At 45.0% G+C, this 21,658-nt stretch overlaps 2 protein-coding genes across 3 annotated transcripts in view; both read left to right on the top strand.

The window, feature by feature from the left end:
* The window catches only part of pde3b (phosphodiesterase 3B), a 191,248-nt gene extending 184,672 nt beyond the window's left edge, over window positions 1-6,576 (top strand). For both annotated transcript variants that reach the window (XM_028796080.2, XM_051923409.1), the window contains exon 16: window positions 6,249-6,576. In XM_028796080.2, the coding sequence (XP_028651913.2) occupies window positions 6,249-6,481 (233 nt within the window). In that variant the 3' untranslated portion in view covers window positions 6,482-6,576. The remainder of the gene's footprint in view (window positions 1-6,248) is intronic.
* The window catches only part of LOC114647383 (protein inscuteable homolog), a 646,645-nt gene that overhangs the window by 188,681 nt on the left and 436,306 nt on the right, over window positions 1-21,658 (top strand). The window lies entirely within an intron of this gene.

The following is a 21,658-nucleotide window of genomic DNA, read 5'->3' on the forward strand; positions in this document are numbered from 1 at the left end:
TGCACGTTAAGCTTACTGGCCTCTAGTTGTTTGGATCTGCCTTGTCACCCTTTTTATAATATTTTCCATTTTCCAGTCCTTCAGAATCTCCTCTTTTACAGCGCAGTGACTTCCTAAAAATATGTGTCAAGGGTTTCTATTTGTACTCGCTGGACTCCTTAAGAACTCGAGGGTAAATATTATCTGGTCCTGGTGATTTATTTGGTTTCAGCCTATTTAATCTGAAAAGCTCTTCTCTCTCTACAATTTCCAGATCCCTCAGCACCTCCTTAGTAGTCCCTGTTACCCTGTTAGCACTTGCTCACTTGTGAACACCTCAGATAAATGTAAGTTTAGGGCATCCGCTATTTCACTGTCTAATAATAATAATAATTCATTACATTTATATAGCGCTTTTCTCAGTACTCAAAGCGCTATCCACACAGGGAGGAACTGGGAAGCGAACCCACAATCTTCCACAGCAAAGCAGCAGCACTACCACTGCGCCACCTGTGAGGACAATATCTTTTATCTGTATCTTTTAACTCCCCTTTACTATTTCTGATGCACTCCACCTCCTCCTTGACTGCTCTTTTACTACTAAAGAGTCTCTTTGGGCCGTCTTTCTCCTTATCTGCTCTATTCCTCTCCAATTGTCTTTTAGCCTCCCTGATATCCTTCTTAATGGTTGTTCTCATGTTCTCATATGCTCTACGATTCACTTTGCAGTCATTAGTCCTATTCGCCTTATTCGTCTGTTTTTTCCTTTGCAGCTTCTTTTTTAAATTTTTAAATTCCCTATTAATTCCAAATTTAGGTGTGTATCTGTCCAGCATTACAGGAAACGGACCAATCATATGGACCAGATGGCATTCACTGTTCAATCTCCTGCTTGTGATGGTGGTCCTCGGGCCTGCCAAGCAGCACCAGCTAGCTTAAGCTGCAGCCATAGCGGCTTGCTGGCACTGTGATTAGTTGGCACCACAGCTCCATTTATTGCACAGTGCCATCAGAAAGCCTGTACTTTTGTCACATTTTGTGATGTTGCAGCCTTGTGCTAAAATCATGTTAAATTCATTTGTTCCCAAGCAACACTCAAGACCCCAGAATGACAAAACAAAAACAGGATTTTTAGAAATTGTTGTGTATTTACTAAAAATACAAAAGTGAAATAACCCACTGCCACAAGTGTTGAGACCCTTTACAGAGAACTTCACTGAAGTCCCTAAGACAGCAAGTCCAGTCCGGAGCCGTCTTAAGTTTGATGCCACGAGCTTCACACACACCAGGATTTGGAGGTTTTCTGCCGTGCTTCTCTGCAGGTCCGTCTCAAGCTCTGTTGGGTTGGATGGAGACCCTCGGTGGACAGCTTCTGTCTGGTCTCCATGGAGATATTTGGTTTGGTTCAAGTCCAGGCATTGGCTGGATCATTCAAGGACATTCCCAGCATCGTCCCCAAGCCACTCTTATGTTATTTTTGCTTTGTGCTTTGGGGCCATTGAACCTTTGGCCCAGTCTAAGGTCCAGAGAACACTGTGCAGGTTTTCATGACCCGTCTCTCTGTACTTTACTCTGTTTTCCCCAGGATGATATGGCATAGGTGACGAGTGGTGCCCGTTTTCCTCTTGACATGACACCTAGAATTGAGGCCAAACGGTTCAATCTTGGTTTCATCAGTCCAGAAAATTTTGTTTCTCGCTGTCTGAGGGTCCTTTAGGTTCTTTTATTTTGCAAATTTCAGGCAGTTTGTCATGTGCCCACTCTGGGTGGAGTGTTGCAGTGATGGTTGTCTTTCTTGAGGTTTTTCCCATCACCACACTGGTTCTCTGAAGCTCAGCCAGAGTGACGGTTGTGTTCACCCTTCCGATTGGCCAGTTTGGTTGCTCAAGGATAAGTTGTGGTTCCAAACGTCTTCCACTTAAGAATGCCGTTGTGCGTTTGACAGCCTTCAATGTTGTAGAAATTTGGTGGTCGCCTTGGCTAGATCTATGCCTCGACCCAATCCTGTGTCTAAGCTCTGTAGGCAATTCTTTTGGCCTAATGGCTTGGTTTTTATATAAAAATGTTGGACCTTCTATAGACAGGTGTTTGCTTTATAATCTGGTCCAGTGAACTGAATTGACCACAGGTGGTCTCCAAAGAAGGTGTACAAACATCTCCATGATGATCAATAGAATGGGGTGCACCTTAGCCAGATTTCAAGCATCATAGAAAGGGTCCGAGTCCTTCCGTCAAAAAAAAATCTCTAAATCTTATCTTATCTTGTCAGACCTAAGAAAACTCCGGGCTCCAGAGGGGCTTCAATGAAGTACAGCCACACACAGATATATGGCTGACCGAGTTAAGGTGATTCCTGCTTATGGCTGAGGGCCATAGGAGAACAACAGGGGAATAATGTTCTAGAAATTGACAAATCCATAAATCTTTTGTTGTTAATGTTATTTCACAGGGTCTCTCATGTTTGGTGAACCCTTTACGGATTGGTTTTATCGGTGCTGCTTCATGTGGCTAATTTTTAAGCATTCAGCCCATACCGCCTTCTCTTACACCAGTTTTGCCTTTTTAAGTTAATTGACTACCCATTAGAAGCAATTTCAGTCTGCCCCCATGGTGAAACGAGCATGATCGGGGGTCTCCCCTGGTGGAACAAGTACACTTAGAAACATGAAAAGATGCCCACAGCGCTGCTGATCTTTAAGTGGTTCAGAAACACTAGCTCAGGCGAACCAATGACGGCTACCCACAATCCACCAGTGGTGTGAAGGGTGTAGAGACACACTGCCTTATAGGGACCCAGTATGCGTCCGCCAAGAATCAAAATTCAGCCTGTGCCACTTTGTACCAGTTGTTACAGTTTATGTGCCAGTGACCCACATCAGACCCCCAAAGCCTCAGTCGGCAGTGACCCGTACGCTGTGTGATCGGCATATGGCCAAATCGCTGGTCCCAAATGGAGCAGTAAGTCGGTCCTGAGTAGATGGTCTGGATACTTGTATCGATGAGAGATTTCAGTTTTTATCTTATTATATTATTTTTTTGCTTTCTCATTCTGATGTATTGAGTGTTGATTGTTGAAGGAAAAATGAATTGAAATGATTTTAGCACAAGACTGCGGCAACAAAATACGAAACAAGTGAAGGCGTCTGAAAACTTTGTGATGGCGCCGTATCTACAGTACACGATCTGGATAAGAATATAAGTAATGCACTGAGTGCAATAATACAAAACTCAGTGGAATGGCAGAATTACAGAGAGGAGTTATGGGAGAGAAGTTTTAATGTAAATAAATGTAAAATATTACATGTGAGGAGTAAAAATGTAAGATTACACTCGTCACTATCAACATCCAGACAGCAGACACAAGCAATTAAGAAGGCTGACAGAATGTTAGGCCACATAGTGCTGTGATGTGTGGATTACAAATCAGGAGAAGTTACGCTTCAGTTATATACGACACTGGGAATGCATGTGTGGTTACCTACCATATTACAGAATGACGGAGCAGCAACAGAGAAAGTCCAGCTATATTTTAAAGGAGCTCCTCAACCAGAACTTGGTGATACACTTGTTAAGGACAAATTTCACATAGACTTGAATGTTGGAGCTACAGACCAAGTCCACACTAACACGAATGAATATGAAAACGTGTAATTCGTTTTGATCTTCTGTCCACACTGAAAACGCGTCCCATTTTTACATACAATTCCGAGCCATGGGTTTAATGCCAGGGAGGTGAAACACTCTGTAATAAGATGGCAGCAGACCCCTGTCCTGAGCGCTATTCAGGCTTAAGCAGTTAACCTTTGTGGAAACCCATTGGCGCTCCAGCTGCCCCGACACTACTACTACTACTTTTACTTCTGCTACTACTTCTACTACTATTTCTACTTCTACTACTACTACTACTATTACTACTACTTCTACTACTATTTCTACTTCTACTACTACTACTACTATTACTACTACTTCTACTACTATTTCTACTTCTACTACTACTACTACTTCTACTATTTCTACTACTACTGCTTCTACTACTACCACTACTTCTACTACTATTTCTTCTTCTAGTACTACTTCTACTACTACTACTTCTACTATTATTTCCAGTACTACTACTATTTCTACTACTACCATTACTTCTACTACTATTTCTTCTTCTACTACTATTTCTACTTCTACTACTTCTACTTCTACTATTTCCAGTACCACTACTATTTCTAGTACTACTACTATTTTTACTACTGCTACTAATTCTACCACTACTATTTCTACTACTACTTCTACCACTACTACTACTATTTCTACTTCTACTACTATTTATACTTCTATTACTTCTACTTCTACTATTTCTACTTCTACTTCTACTACTTCTGCTACCACTACTTCTACTACTATTTCTTCTTCTACTACTACTTCTACTACTTCTACTATTATTTCCAGTACTACTACTATTTCTACTACTACCACTACTTCTACTACTATTTCTTCTTCTACTACTATTTCTACTTCTACTACTACCACTTCTACTACTATTTCCAGTACTACTACTACTACTTCTACTACTATTTCCAGTACCACTACTATTTCTAGCACTACTACTATTTTTACTACTATTTTATTTTATTACTATTTCTACCACTACTATTTCTACTACTACTTCTACCACTACTACTTCTACTACTATTTCTACTTCTGCTACTATTTCTACTTCTATTACTTCTACTACTACTACTTCTACTACTATTTCTACTTCTACCACTACTACTTCTACTACTATTTCTACTTCTGCTACTATTTCTACTTCTATTACTTCTGCCACTACTTCTACTACTATTTCTACTTCTACTACTACTTCTACTACCACTACTTCTACTACTATTTCTACTTCTACCACTACTTCTACTACTACTTCTACTTCTACTACTATTTCTACTACTACTTCTGCCACTACTTCTACTACTATTTCTACTACTACCACTACTTCTACTACTATTTCTACTACTACTTCTGCCACTACTTCTACTACTATTTCTACTACTACCACTACTTCTACTACTTCTACTACTACTACTTCTACTACTATTTCTACTACTACTTCTTCTTCATCCCAACTCTAGCTCTCTGAATGGAGTGAGGTCGCTCCTTTTATGTTGACCCTGTGTTCCAGATGGCTCATTAATCAGACCTGGAGTCACTCCCAGGTGGGTGTGGTGAAAGCCCAAAGTTCGGCTCTGCAACTCCCCCTGGTGGCCCCCATGGAACCCAACAGGGTTGTGCCAAACTCCCAACTCCCGGTGGGAATCCCTGCTGGTGCCAGAGCCGCCCAGGAGGGCAGCCCTCTGTTGTCCTGGGGGAGGTAGTGCCTTGCTCTCTCACCTGCTCCTTCCATCCATCTGGTGTCCTAGCCGGGTAATGGCCATGGTCGCCCGTCACACCGTTTTTTTTCACAGAATTCCAAGCCGAAGTGATGCTCGGGGTTAACAGCAAACAGGCTATAAGTAGTTGGACTTTATCGTCTGTCCTCAGAAATAAGTCCGATTTCTTTTATCACTAAGTCGGGTTTGCGCCACAGTCTTTATCTGATGACCTGCTTCTACCCAATAAGAAAGATTTATGCATTTTCGGCATTCAGTTTGGGTGACAGACCTTTAGAAGACGTTCAGGCGTGTATCCATGTCAGTGTGGACTCGGACGTAACTGACCAATTAGTGGGGTAGACAGTTGGACTGTGGGACCCTCAGAGCTCAACTAGAATGCCAATTTGGAGAATTTTGCTTGATACGATTGGCGAGTTTGCTCTTCTCGTCCATATTGTCCTAATATTCGTGTATCCCGCCCATTTGGTGTCTGTGTGGATTTTTCCCAGCTTATCCGGTTTTCCACCCCACCTCCCAAAGACACGTCTGTTAGGTTAGTAGGCAACTCCAAACTGGTCCAGTTAAAGTGTGGCACTCAATCTGGGGTTTTCTTCCTAACTTATGGCTCTGGACCCCCACAATCAGAATTGTTCAGGTACTCATGGATACCAGTGAAGATTAAGGGGAAGTGCATTTAGTACTAATGCCAGGGAGAAGCAACAGACTACTGAGACGTGTAGATGAAGCAGAAGCCACTGGGACAGTGTAGCCGTTAGCTAAACAATTGGGCTTGATGGACTGTGTGGTGTCCTCTCATTTGTCAAATTTCTTACGTTGTCTGTTTTCCAGCCGCCATTGTAGGTGTGACAATGACATTCATTCTCTATCCTCTCTTCCAAATTGATGTTGCAGAAAGAAGAAAAGGCAGACGGCGCATGTTCTCCAACATCATGCATCATTTGACGGAAAACCACAAAATCTGGAAGAAGGTCATCGAGAAAGAAGAGAAGAGTAAAGCGGAGCTGAGCAAGCAGCAACAGCAGCAGCAGCAGTCGGAGGTGGCGCTGGTCCAGGCAGCAGACGACATCCAGGTGATCGAGGAGGAAGCGGAAGAGGAAGAGCGACAGCAGGCGGAGGAGAAGTGACAGACGTTGCTCGAGAGACACGCTCGATTATTTTTTTTTTTTTCCACTGTGCTGACACGGGAGCACACTTCACGTCACATCAAAAACAAAACAAAGGCCTTAATACTGTGAGGGGATTCTTGCTGCTCGAGTGGGGTCCCCGCTCCTATGCACTTTCAACCCACAAAGGGTAAAAAAAAAAAAAAAAATGAAGAAAAGGACGGCTCAGCGCCCTCCTTTGGCAGTGATGCTGCAGTGCGCTTAACTTTCCATGGGATATTTGAGGTGGGTGGAGGGGGGTATTGGGTATGGGACGAATCGGAGCTAAAAAGCCACCCGTGAGAACCAAAGTGACACGACGGAAATGAAAGTGAACTGCGCTCCCCCCCCGACATCGACAACGAGATACAGCCCTGTGCCTCAGTGCGCTTTTCCCGAGGTGTCTGCTTCTCGCTCGTCTCGTGTGTGTTTGTGTGTGCTTGGGGATGGGTGTGTGTGTGAGTGCGTGACGTGGCGTGTGCAGAGGCGACACACGTGCAACTCGGGAGGAAGTTCGGACTGAAACTGAAAGCTCGTGATGTGCATCATTTTGGATGCCTTTTATCATAAATGTATAACCTGCCTTGTTTGGTTTTTACTCTCCAGAAACTCTTTTGTCGTTTTTTTGTTTTTTTTTTTTAGGAAGGAATGCACAGTGGCGGCCGTCGGCCCGAGGTGCTGCACCGCTCGGCGGATGAAGGGATCGCCATTCCTTCCTTCCCCCCCCCCCCCCCCCCCACACACACACTTTTTACTCAGGATTTACGCTGAACCATTTAAGCACGCTTATCTCATGAGAGTCGCTCCGATGACTTCAGCCTCCCTCCATGTAGCCAGCCAGCAGTTTTTATTCTTTGTACGGAGTAATCACATTCGACGATTGTTTTAAAAAGGAAAAAAACAACAACAAAAAAAAAAGGTTCCGAAACTCTTGCCGTGTTCCTGCCGAGTTCCAGGAATTGTGTGCCTGATTTCTGTTTTTGGTACTGGTTGGATTTTTATTTTTTAATTTATCTTTCTCTTCAGAGCCAGTGTAATAAAGACTTGTCGACATCGGGACTGCTGCTCGGGGACCCCCCCCCCCCCCCCCCCAACCCCCCCAGGGGGCTTTCACACTTCACACTAATGGAACGCGGCCGGCTGGGCGGCTCCTCTTGTCGTCGTCTGCTTTTGGTTTCTTTAGAGCTGCAGCTGTGAAAAAGCTCACCGGACCCCCCAACCACAATCTCTGTCAGCCTTTTTTTTTTTTTTTGATATTTCGGTGGGGGGGGAGAGCCAAGGGGCGCCTGTGCAGCGTTGGCTCACAGAACGAACTCGAGAAGCGGGACGAGTGCGGCCTTCATTAAATCCTCTCCCCAAGGGGTCTTTGAACCCTGACCACTTCTTGCCGAATCGGTGCACAACGCGGCCTACTTTCAGAGACAAGCCGGTGGGATTCATTGACCTCCGCTGTGCCCCTCGTGGTGGATTTCCATCCTGTTTGTATATTTTATTATTTTTTATTTTCTTTCTCTTGTTAAAGCACTCGTCCCTGATTCCATGCTGCAGGATACCAAACCGCATGCAAAAGCTGGCTGAGAATCATTTTGGATAATGTCTATTACGTTGATTATTATTTATTACTGTGTAGTCGCCTTCACTGATCACATCCTTCATACTTTTGTCGCACGTGTGCCCTTTTTATTTATACTTATTTATAGACGTGATCGCCCTACGCCGGCTCCACTTCAGTCTTCGCTTGGCAGCCTTCTCCATTGCGCCTTTATCTCTCTCACGAGTGTCTTGTCTTGCCTTATTGGGTATCCCGTATGTAGCGACGCGCCCGTGGGACACTCGAGACTTCAGCGAGTAGTTTGATCTGCTACCAGCCGTTCTTGAGATTTTACAGACAAAAAGAAAAGAAAGACGAAGCCCGACGTCTTCATACCAAAATCAACGGGGGTGTGCCAGGCACCGGAGTGAGCGAGCGAGCGGGCGTTCATTTCAGCTTTTTTTCGGTTCTTTCTTTCGGACCCCTCATTCCAAACTGTACGTCTCCGTTAACGTTTTTTTTTTTAACTCATTTTTGTCATTTAGCACTAAGCTGGTCTCCCCCTCGTTGGCAGGTGCAGGGTGAGTTTCTCGATTGGAGGAACGACGACGCTGATCTCTAGGAAGCAGGAACGTGCCAGTGCTAAGCAAGCAAAGCCCACCACTGTTACGAGTTTTATAAATGAACAAAAGAAGCATGGTCTCGCTGTTATATGCAACCATTAAATTCTATTTGCACCTCTTTGCAGCCCTGGTGTAATTTTGCCTTTTTTTTTCCCTTCGCCTACTCCTCTTCCTCCTCCTTCTTCTTCTTCCTCTGTGCTGCCAATCCTGGTTCAGATCTTTGTTTGTTTCGATTGCGGCCAGGCAGGTGTGACTGACGTTGAGGGTTTCCTTCTAATTCAGTTTGAAACTCTCCCAGCTGTTCACACAGGTTATGCAAAATTGGTCCAAACTTGAGATCGAGCTTCAGGTGGCATTCACATGTTGACGAGAAACGCAGGGGTCTTGAGCCGGTGCCACTTTACTACAACAACAACAAAATGTTTATTTTTATAGCAGTGTGGCTGAAAGTGCTTAACACATTATAAGAGTTACAAGAGAAGAAACAGCAAGACAGTTATAGATAACTAAATCTCTCTGTATATAAAGTCCAACATCTGTCTGTCTGTCGGCTTTTCACGAGAGAACTACGTAACGGATTTAGATCGGGGTTTCTTCTAGAATTTGCTTGAACATTCCGGTTGATTTTGCGACTTCTCTCATCGCAATAAGAATCACAGTTCGCTTGCTGAACCGATTTAGTTGCACGAATCTGAGAGAGAGACAGCGGATCGAGGGGGCGGGGCCCTCATCGCTCATATTCCAGTCTTCGGGTGGGGGGGTGATGTTCCTTAGCTCCTTACAGATTTAGATCGGGGTTTCTTCTAGAATTTGCTTGAACATTCTGGTTGATTTTGCGACTTCTCTCATCGCACTAAGAATCACAGTTCGCTTGCTGAACCGATTTATTTGCACGAATCTGAGAGAGACACAGTGGGCCGAGGGGGGGGGGGGCCCTCATCACTCATATGCCAGTCTTCTGGGGCGTTCCTTACCTCCTTACGGATTTAGATTGGGGTTTCTTCTAGAATTTGCTTGAACATTCCGGTTGATTTTGCGACTTCTTTCATCGTGCTAAGAATCACAGTTCGCTTGCAGTGCCGATTGATGTGTGCAAATCTGAGAGAGACTAATGGGGGGGGGGGGGGGGGGGTATTTCTCACTCACATATCAGCCTCGTTGGGGGGGGTTTGGGGGGACGTTCCTTACCTCCACTTAGCAAGTGAACGAGAGAACTACTTAACGGATTTAGATCAGGCTTTTTTCTAGAATTTTCTTGAACATACCAGGTGATTTTGCGACTTCTCTCATCACGTTAAGTATCATAGTTTGTATGTCCATGCGAATCCGAAACAGAGACTGTAGGCTGAAGGGAAGGGGAAGCGTGACCTCAGGAGTGGGGAGCCGGGCGGGACCCTCCTCACTCACACGCCAGCCTCCATTCAACAACAACAACATTTATTAGCTTTTTACCTCCGTTTTGACTTTTAATCCTAATGCATCGAGTTTATTTCTAATAGCCTCATTGTATCCATTATTGCCAATCACTAAGATTTCAGTTTTCTCTTTATTTAACTTGAGAAAGTTACTATTCATCCATTCAGAAATACAAGTAAGACATTGTGTTAGTGAATCAAGAGAATCGGGGTCATCAGGTGTAATTGATAAATACAGCTGTGTGTCATCAGCATAGCTGTGGTAGCTCACGTTGTGCCCTGAGATAATCTGACCTAACGGAAGCATGTAGATTGAGAAGAGCAGCGGACCCAGGATAGAGTCGCTCTACCTCTGCGTTTTGGAGTGCACTTCGCCTCCGCTTAGCTAGCGATACCTGTTTGTTTATTGATCGTTAAAGTTTGTCCTGTTTGACTGCTACGCAGGCAGAGCCACGGGAGATGGGTAGTAATAATATGTAAAAAATAATTTATAACAAATAAATATGCCCTTGCATAACACAGACATACAAGTAGTAGAATCTTAAGTTTATTATTAAGTCCATTAAGATGAGTTTGGTCCTATGGTCAGATAGCCAGGGAGGACTTTGAAGAAAAATAAAAGTTCAGGCGTGAGGTGCTGGAGAAAAGAAACACAAAATCTGCAGGGGTTCAAGGCCAAAAGGCCACCAGGCAATCTACCTAACATAAAGGTGCTAAAGTCCGTCTTGTTTTTGATTTTCTTAATCTTTGTATTCGTCTGTTCGATGCAGTGGGTCTCGTAGACAGTCGGAGGAGTCTCTCACAAGCGGCTGCACAGGACTTCGATCAGGTGATGGTGGTGGCATAAAACGCCACCACAGAGAAAGCAGAAAAGAAAATGGAGAAAGGTAGGGATGAACCTCCTTAGCGTTAGTCCTGAGTGTCACTCGAGCAACGATATAGACGTGTCTCACATAAGACGTAAGCGTCACTCGGGCTGTAAGAGTGGCAAGCATCACTCGGGTAGCAGTATAGGCGTGTAGGGCCGAGCATTACCTGGGCAACAGTGGTAGACGCGTCTTCTCCTGGCCTCGTAATGGCATCTCTCGTCAGCAACTAAGACGAAGTGAATCTGCCTTCAGGCAGTGAGATTGAAACGGTATGTGAATCGGAAAGTGACACTCGCACATGTGCAGTGTGCTTGTACTTTGTGTTTTGCACGTTTTACAGTAGAAAGGTCTGGTTGGGGAGCCTGCACTGGTACAGCATGTTGCCGCACCCACCACACGATGAAACAACTCGGGATCCTGGTTGGCAGACAGGTGGTCCAGTCCCACCCATCTATTTGCCGCTGGTGGTGTTACATGGGCGTCCGCTTGGAATGGTTCAGCCACTCGGGTCCTCAAAAATGAGGGTCGCCCTCGGGTAATCACGCCCCATGGCCAAAGTGCCATAACTGACGCTCCCTCGCAATGCAGGTCATGTGCCTCATTCGGGACTCGGTCAGCAACACAAAGTCAAACCAGCAGCACCCAAGGATTCTCTGAAGAGACACCAAAGGAGTCCAGTCTTCATCTCGGGCCACTGGAGAGCAAACAGGGAGCACCAGGACTCTAAAGACTTGGACCTTCGTTCTTTTGCAGAGATATCAGGACCACCACACACCCTTTTCCAGCGACCTCATGACCCCCTCCCCATGCTCTCCCAATCCGTCTACTGACTTCATAGGAAGAGTCACATGAATGTCACTGCCGAGGTCAGTAAACCTCTCGATGACGAGGTCCATACTCTCGGCAGACAGACACACTGATGTGCCCAAGAGGTCATTAAAGGCTTGGATCTTTGGTTTTTATCGGGACCCTCGCAAGCCCAAACTCCTCACTCAGTCTCTTGAGACCCCCGATCAGAGCCTTCATTGACTCGGCGAAGATCACAGCAAGATCAGTGAATTCTTCTTCACCAACAGATGCCCCCTAGCTGCTTGACCCCACGTCCTTGCCCAACACCCAGTCCATGCAATCATTGATCCGAGTTGGAGCAGAACAGACCGCTGACGGACCCCTGAATCAACTGGGGAAAAAACACAAGAGGTACTGTGAGTGCTGTGCAGAGTGGAGGCAGAACAGTAGAAAGATGACATTTAATTAAAATGTCATTTTTCAAGTCAAACAATGCAACATTTTGCAAGTTTTTTTTTTATGGAAAAATTGAAAAGTGAAGGAGGTTAATAATCAGAGCACATCCATGAAGTATGTTTTTGCAATGTGTATAAAGTCTATTAGAAGTTGGACCGAAATTAATTAAGGAAAGGTGTGTTTTTAATTGTTTTTTTAAATTGATAAACGGTATTAGCCTAGTGTTTGTCTATCGGTATTCCAAATTTTTGGTGCCTAACAGCAAAAGGCCGCCACGGCACTCCTTAGCTCTCAGGATGATAAGCAAACCAGTGTTCGACGATCTGAGGTCACGACTGGGAATGTAAAGGGACAGACGCTCCAAAATATACGAGGGCTGCTTGCTAGAGTATTCAGAGCTTTGTTTGCCATTAGCTGTATTTCAAAATCGGGTCTAAAGGACACCGGTCACCAGTGTAACGACGCTAAGATTGGTGTGATGGGCTCTGATTTTCTTTTTGGTGCTTAAGATTCTGGCTGCTGCATTCTGAAATCCGTGTAGCCAGTTGATGTCTTTCTTGGGTCGTCCTGTTAGGAGTGCATTGCAGCAATCTAGTCGACTGAAAACTAAAAGCGTGACATACTTTTTCAGCATCTTACAATGTTATAAGAGGTCTAACTTCTTGTCCTGTTAATCCAGTTAATGTGTGACGTACAGTTTAGATCGGAGTCCATGATCACACCCAAGTTCTTAACTCCCGCCTTGACTTTGAGTGCCACGGGGTCAAGTTTATTTCTAAGGTCTTCACTATTTTCATTTTTCCCAAACTACTAAAATTTCTGTTTTTTTCTTTATTTAGCTTGAGACAATGACAGTCCATCCGTTCAGTAATACAAGGCAGACATTGGATCAGAGGGCATGGAGAGTCTGGGTCATCAGGTGCTATAGATCAGTAAATCTGTGTGTCGTCTGCATTGCTGTGGGAGCTCACCTTCTGTTTTGAGGTAAACTCACGTATCTGTAGATTTGAGAATAAGGGTGGGCCCAGCACAGGCCCTTGTGGTACCCCATATGAAATATCATGGATCCTTAAGCGACAATCAACATAACTAGTGAAACATCTCCTGTGTGTTAAATAAGACTGAAACCAAAGTAAGACATTACTGCAGAGACCCCCCATTGGCTAAGATGATTCATAGGAATGCAGTGGTCTACGGCATTGAATGCCACGCTCAGGTCTAATACAATGAGGACAGATATGTGGCCTGTGGGTTTAATACTGAGCTGTTTTAACCAGTGCGGTTTTCTGTGCTGTGATTTGGTCCTAAACTGGACTGGAATTGACCTGTTTATTCAGGTAATTATTTAACTGATAAAAAACACTTTTACTGCGGTGGGCTGGCGCCCTGCCCAGGGTTTGTTTCCTGCCTTGCACCCTGTGTTGGCTGGGATTGGCTCCAGTAGACCCCTATGACCCTGTAGTTAGGATGTAGCGGGTTGGATAATGGATGGATGAAAACGCTTTTACACGACTTCTGCTTTGCCAAACAGAGTTTACTGATCTCTTCGCCAGGCCCACGTCAGTTCAGACAACTGAAAATCGCTGCCCGTGTCACATTTACTGACAGAGCTTATTCACACAAGTCATTCCCGCCCCGTTTTCTGACAGCCAATAGCGTGCTGCCTGACGGAGCCGGTTATCAGCTACGGCGAGTTCAGCCACAATCTCTGCCCCCTTTTTTTGTTTTCCATTCTATTGCGGTAAGTAAAACATGAGACATCAGACAGACGAGTTCCGTTTGTGAGGTCCAAAACTCCCACGCTTCTTATTTCTCGTCGCTGCGTTTCTACGCATTGTACTGGGTGAGCCAAAATGAAGTACCCCATTTCTCCAGGTCATTGCATGAGGTAAAAGCAGCAGGGGGAGTGGGGTGGTCCTTTGATCGGCGATCCCTTGTAGTTTTCAGTGGGCCACGTGACTTGGTCTGGTGCACACCGTTGCTTTTGCTGTCCAAGTGTTCTTCAAAAACAACGAATCTACCATCACTACGCAACACACCTTCTGAACGCATTCCTCCTAACGGTGACGTCCCAAATCGGAAAATGATTCTCAATTTAGACAGATGGGTACAACATTGAACAGGAAATCTCCAGACTGTCCTTGGACTTTCTGTATCCAAACTGTAAGGGCATCCATTTCGCAGTCTCCTAGACATTCCGCGCACTTCGGCATTTCCAGCACGTCTTTGATTTTGCATGAGGACCTTCATTTCCATCCATCCATCCATCCTCCAACCCGCTGAATCCGAACACGGGGGTCTGCAGGAAACAATCCCGGGCAGGGTGCCAACCCACCGCAGGACACACACAAACACACCCACACACCAAGCACATACTAGGGCCAATTTAGAATTGCCAATCCACCTAACCTGCATGTCTTTGGACTGTGGGAGGAAACCGGAGCGCCCGGAGGAAACCCACACAGACACGGGGAGAACATGCAAACTCCACGCAGGGAGGACCCGGGAAGTGAACCCGGGTCTCCTAACTGCGAGGCAGCAGCGCTACCCACTGCACCACCGTGCCACCCCCTTCATTTCCATCGATACCAAAATGATGGCAGTGCAGGAACTCACTGGGAGAGCCGTAGAGAGTTGAGGCCCATTTCCATTTGAATGGTTGTTTAAATAAGCAAAACTTTCGCTGTTGGGTTGAAACCGACCCTCGTGAACTTCACAGCGAGCACATGTGTTACAGTTTGATGCGCTGTTACAGAATTTGCCATTTTAGGCCCTTACGTTTTTGAGGAGAGGGGAGCAACGGTCACCGTCACTTCAGAACGTCACATTGAAATGCTAGAGAACTGGAAGACATGGATGTGGTGGAGCTCATACGGCCTGCGTGGAGATCCATGCAAGTTTTGCGGGAGATGTTTCTGGTGAAGCTGATCTCCCTGCGTGGCGATGTCGGGTGGCCTTCACGTTCGCCAGATCTCGCTCCATGCGATTTCTTCTGAAGTCGAAGGTCTACACACACACCGACCTCCAAACCTTGAAGCCCTCAAGGATGCTATTCGCCGTGAAATGGCCGAACGAGTCATGCGAGCGTTCAGAGATCGTCTCGAAGAGTGTATCGCTAATGATAGCCACCCCCTTGAAGATGTCATTTTGAAAACACAGTGACAAACATCTATTTTGTATCCCCTTTCCTGTGTCGTAATGAAATTGATTTTTATCTTGTAGCGTTTTTGTAGAATAATCGTTTGAAATGCAGCATTTCTTTTTTGGCTCACCCCGTACTACCGACTGAGCGCCCTTAACGCACACACACAGAGCCCAACGCTGTGACTAAAGACCAACTCGAGCCTGTTTTTTGATTTCGTCAGAGCAAATCGCGGTCGTGGGCTACTTGGAACGAGTCACAATACGCGACTGGCATCTTGGGAGTGCGCCAGTGACCTCCTCCGTCTCGCCAAGATTATGTAAAGAAAGGCTGCAACTGAACATCGCAGGAGAAGTCGAAAAATGTGACCTTTACTCAAAGTTCTGTGAGTTTCTGTTTTCAGAAGTTCAGAGAAGAGCAAATTAAAATGACGAATACAGTGATCCCCCGCCTATCACAGAAGTTACGCTCCAGACCCATCAGCGATAGGTGAAAATCCGCGATATAGAAAGACCGTATAAATAAAAATGCCCCTCCCACACATTTTAAACACATGTAAACTTGTAATGGCGAGCGACGTCCACGTAACGCTTTCCTTCCCGGAGCATATCCAGGAGTTTTACCTTCTCCTGAATGGTCAAGGTCTTCCTCTGGTGCTTGGGCTCACTTCTACCAGAAGGCTTAGAAGATGCCGGACACTTGGGAGCCATCGTGGGGCTTAAAACAAACCGAAACGTTTGCTCATAACAATCGGACTACAAGCAAGGTACGCGATATGCAGAGAACCGAGATGCGCCGGGGACCCACACTCACTGTTCTTGCGAGATTACACCACGTTAGCAGCAGCCAATCAGAGCCCAAGAGAATGAACATCCTGCTCTGATTGGTTGACTCTCCTCTTTCAGCCAATAACGAGCTTTGTAAGAGATCATCTGGGTAATGTATCTTTGTCTACCGTAGTGTACAATGTACGTATAAAATGAGATATGTTCCTCAGAAAAATCTGCGATATAGCGGGGGCGCGATAGCTGAACCGTGATATAACGGTTATTTAATATCACTGTATTAAATAACGTGATAAATCAATAGATTTGCGTAAAATCAATCGATAATCGAAAGGTAGAGTCCCTAAGCACTGATCAGCCACAACATCCAAAGCACTGCCAGATAATTCCAAAAAAATAAATGGAGCCCTTAAGGTAAAACAAAATTCCCAAATTAGGCCAACAGTTCATACAAAGCCCCCTCAGGAGAGATGCAATAAGTACAGGTGACCGTGACACAAGTGACCAGCGAGTCCTAATTATGATGTGCTGATTTTTTCCCCCGAAGTGTCCGTTTAACAATCGTGTAGCAAGTTTTGTTAGGTAGACTTTATTCATTTTCACGTTGTGAACGTGATACCATTTTTCTCGTGCACATCCTTCGTATCGTTCTCCGTCGGTCACCATCGGTCACAGTTGTCTTGTATTATACGTGACGTCGATATTGCGACTCGCGTGAAACCTCAAAGTGGAAACACCACACCAGCCGCTCCATGATCTGCACTTCCGTGTGTGCCTTCAGGACGCCGTGATTTTGTGGCGACATTTTCACTTTTGCCGTGGACAACGAAAACCAAAGTGCCCGGCCCTGCCAGCAACAGCAGCCTGGTAGTAACTTTCTTGTTGCAACCGCTCGGCCTAACAGGAACGAGGCTTATAGCCATAATGGTAATGACCGATAACTTCATGTGGTGGGCGTTGGATGAGTGAAAATAATAAATTGACGAACACATCGGGAAACCAGAGCCCTGACACGACCAGGCCAGTGTAGTAGTGACCACCCAGCAAAGCACTTCTTCTATAAGAGGGGTCAGACCCAATGAGCGATGGCGAGGGGAAGCGGTGAAAACGGAGAGCTGAAAATGGCCACCGAGGTGGAAGGGGATCAGGTGTGTATTATTATACCAGAACCAATGGATAACATCTGGATCAAATGATAACATGAGGTCTACATTGATGACTGTCACGATGGGTGGCACTGCTAGTAACAAATAAACACATCCAGTCCCTCCGAACGCATGGGAACAGCAAGACCACTTCAATTGTCTCTCCTCTACACTGAAGACATTTGGCTTTGAGATCAAAAGATGAGTTTGAGACGAAGAGTCCAGAATTTTAACTTTTGTTTCCTGGGATGGACATCTTGACCTGTTAGATGATACAGAAGAGAGCAATTTTTGGAGCAGACCACCCAATTTCACATGTAGGAACAGACCGCCCCAAACCAAATCCCACTTCAGGTTTGGTTGCACATCCCATGCTTGCAGTAATCCCATCAAGTCTGAAACTTCTCGACCTCACCAGGTGGGTTGGCTGCTTCTTCTTTTTTTTTTCTGTTAGCGCAGCCTCATTCTAGGAGAATATTTGATGAACGAGACCACCAGCAAACACGCGGCATGTTCGCTACGTAAAATACTTTGGCGAATTTCTCCCATCGACACAACTCATGATGATAGCATGGCAGTGAGGTGTAGTGAATAAGGCTTCGGACTTCAAACCCTGAGGTTGTGGATTCAAATCCCACTGCTAACCCCACCATGTTACCCTGAGTAAGTCACTTGACCAGCCAATAAGACAGCTAAAAAGAAATGGAACCAGTTGTATCATAAATGTTTTAAGTCACCGTGAATAAAGGAGTCAGCCAAATAAGTAAAGAATGAATTCAGAGGCCTACAGAAACACTTTGTCTGCCGATTTATAGAGAAATGAAACCAAACTAATCAGAAGGAACTTCATCGTGCAACAAGACCATGATCTCAAACACACCGGACAACTCAACAAAGGTCTTCATCGGGTCCTCGGCTGGCCATCTCAACAAAGGTCTTCATCGGGTCCTCGGCTAGCCAACACAACAAAGATCTTCTTTGGGTCTGCAGCTGGCCAACACAACAAAGGTCTTTATCAGGTCCTCGACTGGCCAACACAACAAAGGGTCCAAAGGTCTTCAAAGGGTCCTTGGCTGGCCAACTCAACAAAGGTCTTCATCAGGTCCTCGGCTGGCCATCTCAACAAAGGTCTTCATCAGGTCCTCAACTGGCCAGCACAACAAAGGGTCCAAAGGTCTTCATCGGGTCCTCGACTGGCCAACTCAACGAAGGTCTTCATCAGGTCCTTGGCTGGCCAGCACAACAAAGGTCTTCATCAGGTCCTCGACTGGCCAACACAACAAAGGGTCCAAAGGTCTTCATCAGGTCCTTGGCTGGCCAACTCAACAAAGGTCTTCATCAGGTCCTCAACTGGCCAACTCAACAAAGGTCTTCATCAGATCCTTGGCTGGCCAACTCAACAAAGGGTCTGCATCAGGTCCTTGGCTGGCCAGCACAACAAAGGTCTTCATCGGGTCTGCGGCTGGCCAACTCAACAAAGGTCTTCATCAGATCCTCAGCTGGACAAGTTGATCAGAAGATCTTAACCCAGTTGAGAGGAGACTGAAGGGAAACTAAAACAACAACTGAAGGAGGCTGCAGGTACCACCTGGAAAAGCAGGTCAGAAGAAGACACTGAAACCACCTGGGGATGTCGAGGAGTCGCAGGCTTGGTGCAGTTGTTACAGGCGTGGGACGTACGACCAAGCATGATATGGGATTTAGTTAACCTTCTTAGCGTTGGTCCCAATTGTCACTCAGGTAACAGTAGAGACGTGACTCGCGTAAGACCAGAGGTTGTAAAAAGTGCCAACAGGTTTAGCGCCAACCTTTACCCTGGCAACGATGTGGATGCGTCTTCTCCTGGCCTCATAATGGCGTCTCGTAAGAAACGCTTCTCAGTGAATCTGCCTTCAGGCCGTGAAACTGAAACCAAAAGTGACTCTGGGAATCTGAAAGTGACACTGGTGTCACTCGCACATGGGCGGTGTGCTGTTCATATTATTATTTGTATGATTATTATGCTTTTAGCACTTTGCACGTTTTACCGTAGAATGATCAGATTTAATAAATATGTCATTTTTCAAGGCAAAACAATGCAATGCTTTTTACACGTTTTTTGAGAAAAAAACGTACAAAGTAAAAAAGTATGTGAACCGCTAGGAATTCTCTCTCTTTATGTCTAATTCCCATATAAAACCTGGTCATATCTTCATGTCAGTCACCATAATGGACAAACACAGTCTCCTAGAACTAAAGATTCACAGATTTTCAGAGAATTTTTAACCGTATTGAATAAATCATTCAAACTGTGAAAGTGAAGGTTGGAAAAAGTAAATGAACCCTAAGCTAATGACTTTTTAAAAAGCGCATTGCAGTCCGAAATTAGCACACCTGGCGTCCATTTAATGTAACGGGTTCCGAGGTTGTGGTGGCCTTGAATGACTTTAAAGGATCACAAACACTTTGAGTGTTTGAGTTTGAGCTTTGGACAAGAAGCATATCCAGATGGGAGTCACGCCTCACACGAAAGAGGTGTCTGAAGAGCTACAGGTAGGTCCATAAATATTTGGACAGAGACAACTTTTGTCTAATTTTGGTTCTGTACGTTACCACAATGAATTTGAAATGAAACAACTCCGATGCAGTTGAAGTGCAGACTTTCAGCTTTAATTCAGTGGGGTGAACAAAACGATTGTATAAAAATGTGAGGCAACTAAAGCATTTTGTGAACACAATCCCTTCATTTCAGGGGCTCAAAAGTAATTGGACAATTGACTCAAAGGCTATTTCATGGGCAGGTGTGGGCAAGTCCGTCGTTATGTTCTTATCAATGAAGCAGATAACAGGCCTGGAGTTGATTTGAGGTGTGGTGCTTGCATGTGGAAGATTTTGCTGTGAACAGACGACATGCGGTCAAAGGAGCTCTCCATGCAGGTGAAAGAAGCCATCCTTAAACTGCGAAAACAGAAAAAACCCATCGGAGAAATTGCTCCAATATTACGAGTGGCAAAATCTACAGTTTGGTCCATCCTGAGAAAGAAAGCAAGCACTGGTGAACTCAGCAACACAAAAAGATCTGGACGTCCACGGAAGACAACAGTGGTGGATGATCGCAGAATCATTTCCTTGGTGAAGAGAAACTCCTTCACAACAGTCAACCAAGTGAACAACACTCTCCAGGGGGTAGGCGGGCGTATCGATATCCAAGTCTACCATAAAGAGAAGACTGCATGAAAGTAAATCCAGAGGGTGCACTGCAAGGTGCAAGCCACTCATAAGCCTCAAGAATAGAAAGGCTAGATTGGACTTTGCTAAAGAACATCTAAAAAAGCCAGCACAGTTCTGGAAAAACATTCTTTGGACAGATGAGACCAAGATCAACCTCTACCAGAATGATGGCATGAAAAAAGTATGGAGAAGGTGTGGAACAGCTCATTATCCAAAGCATAGCATATCATCTGTAAAACACGGTGGAGGGAGGCAGTGTGATGGCTTGGGTGTGCATGGCTGCCAGTGACACGGGGACACTCGTGTTTATTGATGATGTGATACAGGACAGAAGCAGCTGAATGAATTCTGAGGTATTCAGAGACATACTGTCTGCTCAAATCCAGCTAAATACAGCAGTCAAATTGATTCATGATACAGATGGACAATGACCCAAAACACACAGCCAAAGCAACCCAGGAGTTTATTAAAGCAAAGAAGTGGAAAATTCTGGAATGGCCAAGCCAGTCACCTGATCTTAACCCAACTGAGCAGGCATTTCACTTGTTGAAGACTAAACTTCAGACAGAAAGGCCCACAAACAAACAGCAACTGAAAGCCGCTGCAGTAACGGCCTGGCAGAGCATTAAAAAGGAGGAAACCCAACATCTGGTGATGTCCATGAGTTCAAGACTTCAGGCTGTCATTGCCAGCAAAGGGTTTTCAACCAAACATTAGAAATGAACATTTGATTTCCAGTTATTTCATTTGTCCAATTACTTTTGAGCCCCTGAAATGAAGGGATTGTGTTCAAAAAATGCTTTAGTTGCCTCCCATTTTTTTGCAATCATTTTGTTCACCCCACTGAATTAAAGCTGAAAGTCTGCACTTCAACTGCATCCGAGTTGTTTCATTTCAAATTCATTGTGGTAATGTACAGAACCAAAATTAGAAAATATTTATGGACCTAACTGTACGATCGAGAATTGTTCATCTCCATAAGGCTGGAAAGGGTTACAAAGTCCTCTCAAATATCTGAGATCTTCATCAGTCTACTGTTGGGCAAGTTGTCTATAAATGGAGACGATTTGGTATTGTGGCTTCTCTGCCTAGAAGTGAGTGCCCTGACAAGATGACCCCAAGAGCACAACACAAAGTCAGCAATGAGGTAAAGAAGAATCCAAGAGTGACAGCAAAGGACTTGAAGAAGTCATT

Source organism: Erpetoichthys calabaricus, chromosome 2, assembly GCF_900747795.2.
Source record: "Erpetoichthys calabaricus chromosome 2, fErpCal1.3, whole genome shotgun sequence".
Classification (NCBI taxonomy): domain Eukaryota; kingdom Metazoa; phylum Chordata; class Cladistia; order Polypteriformes; family Polypteridae; genus Erpetoichthys; species Erpetoichthys calabaricus.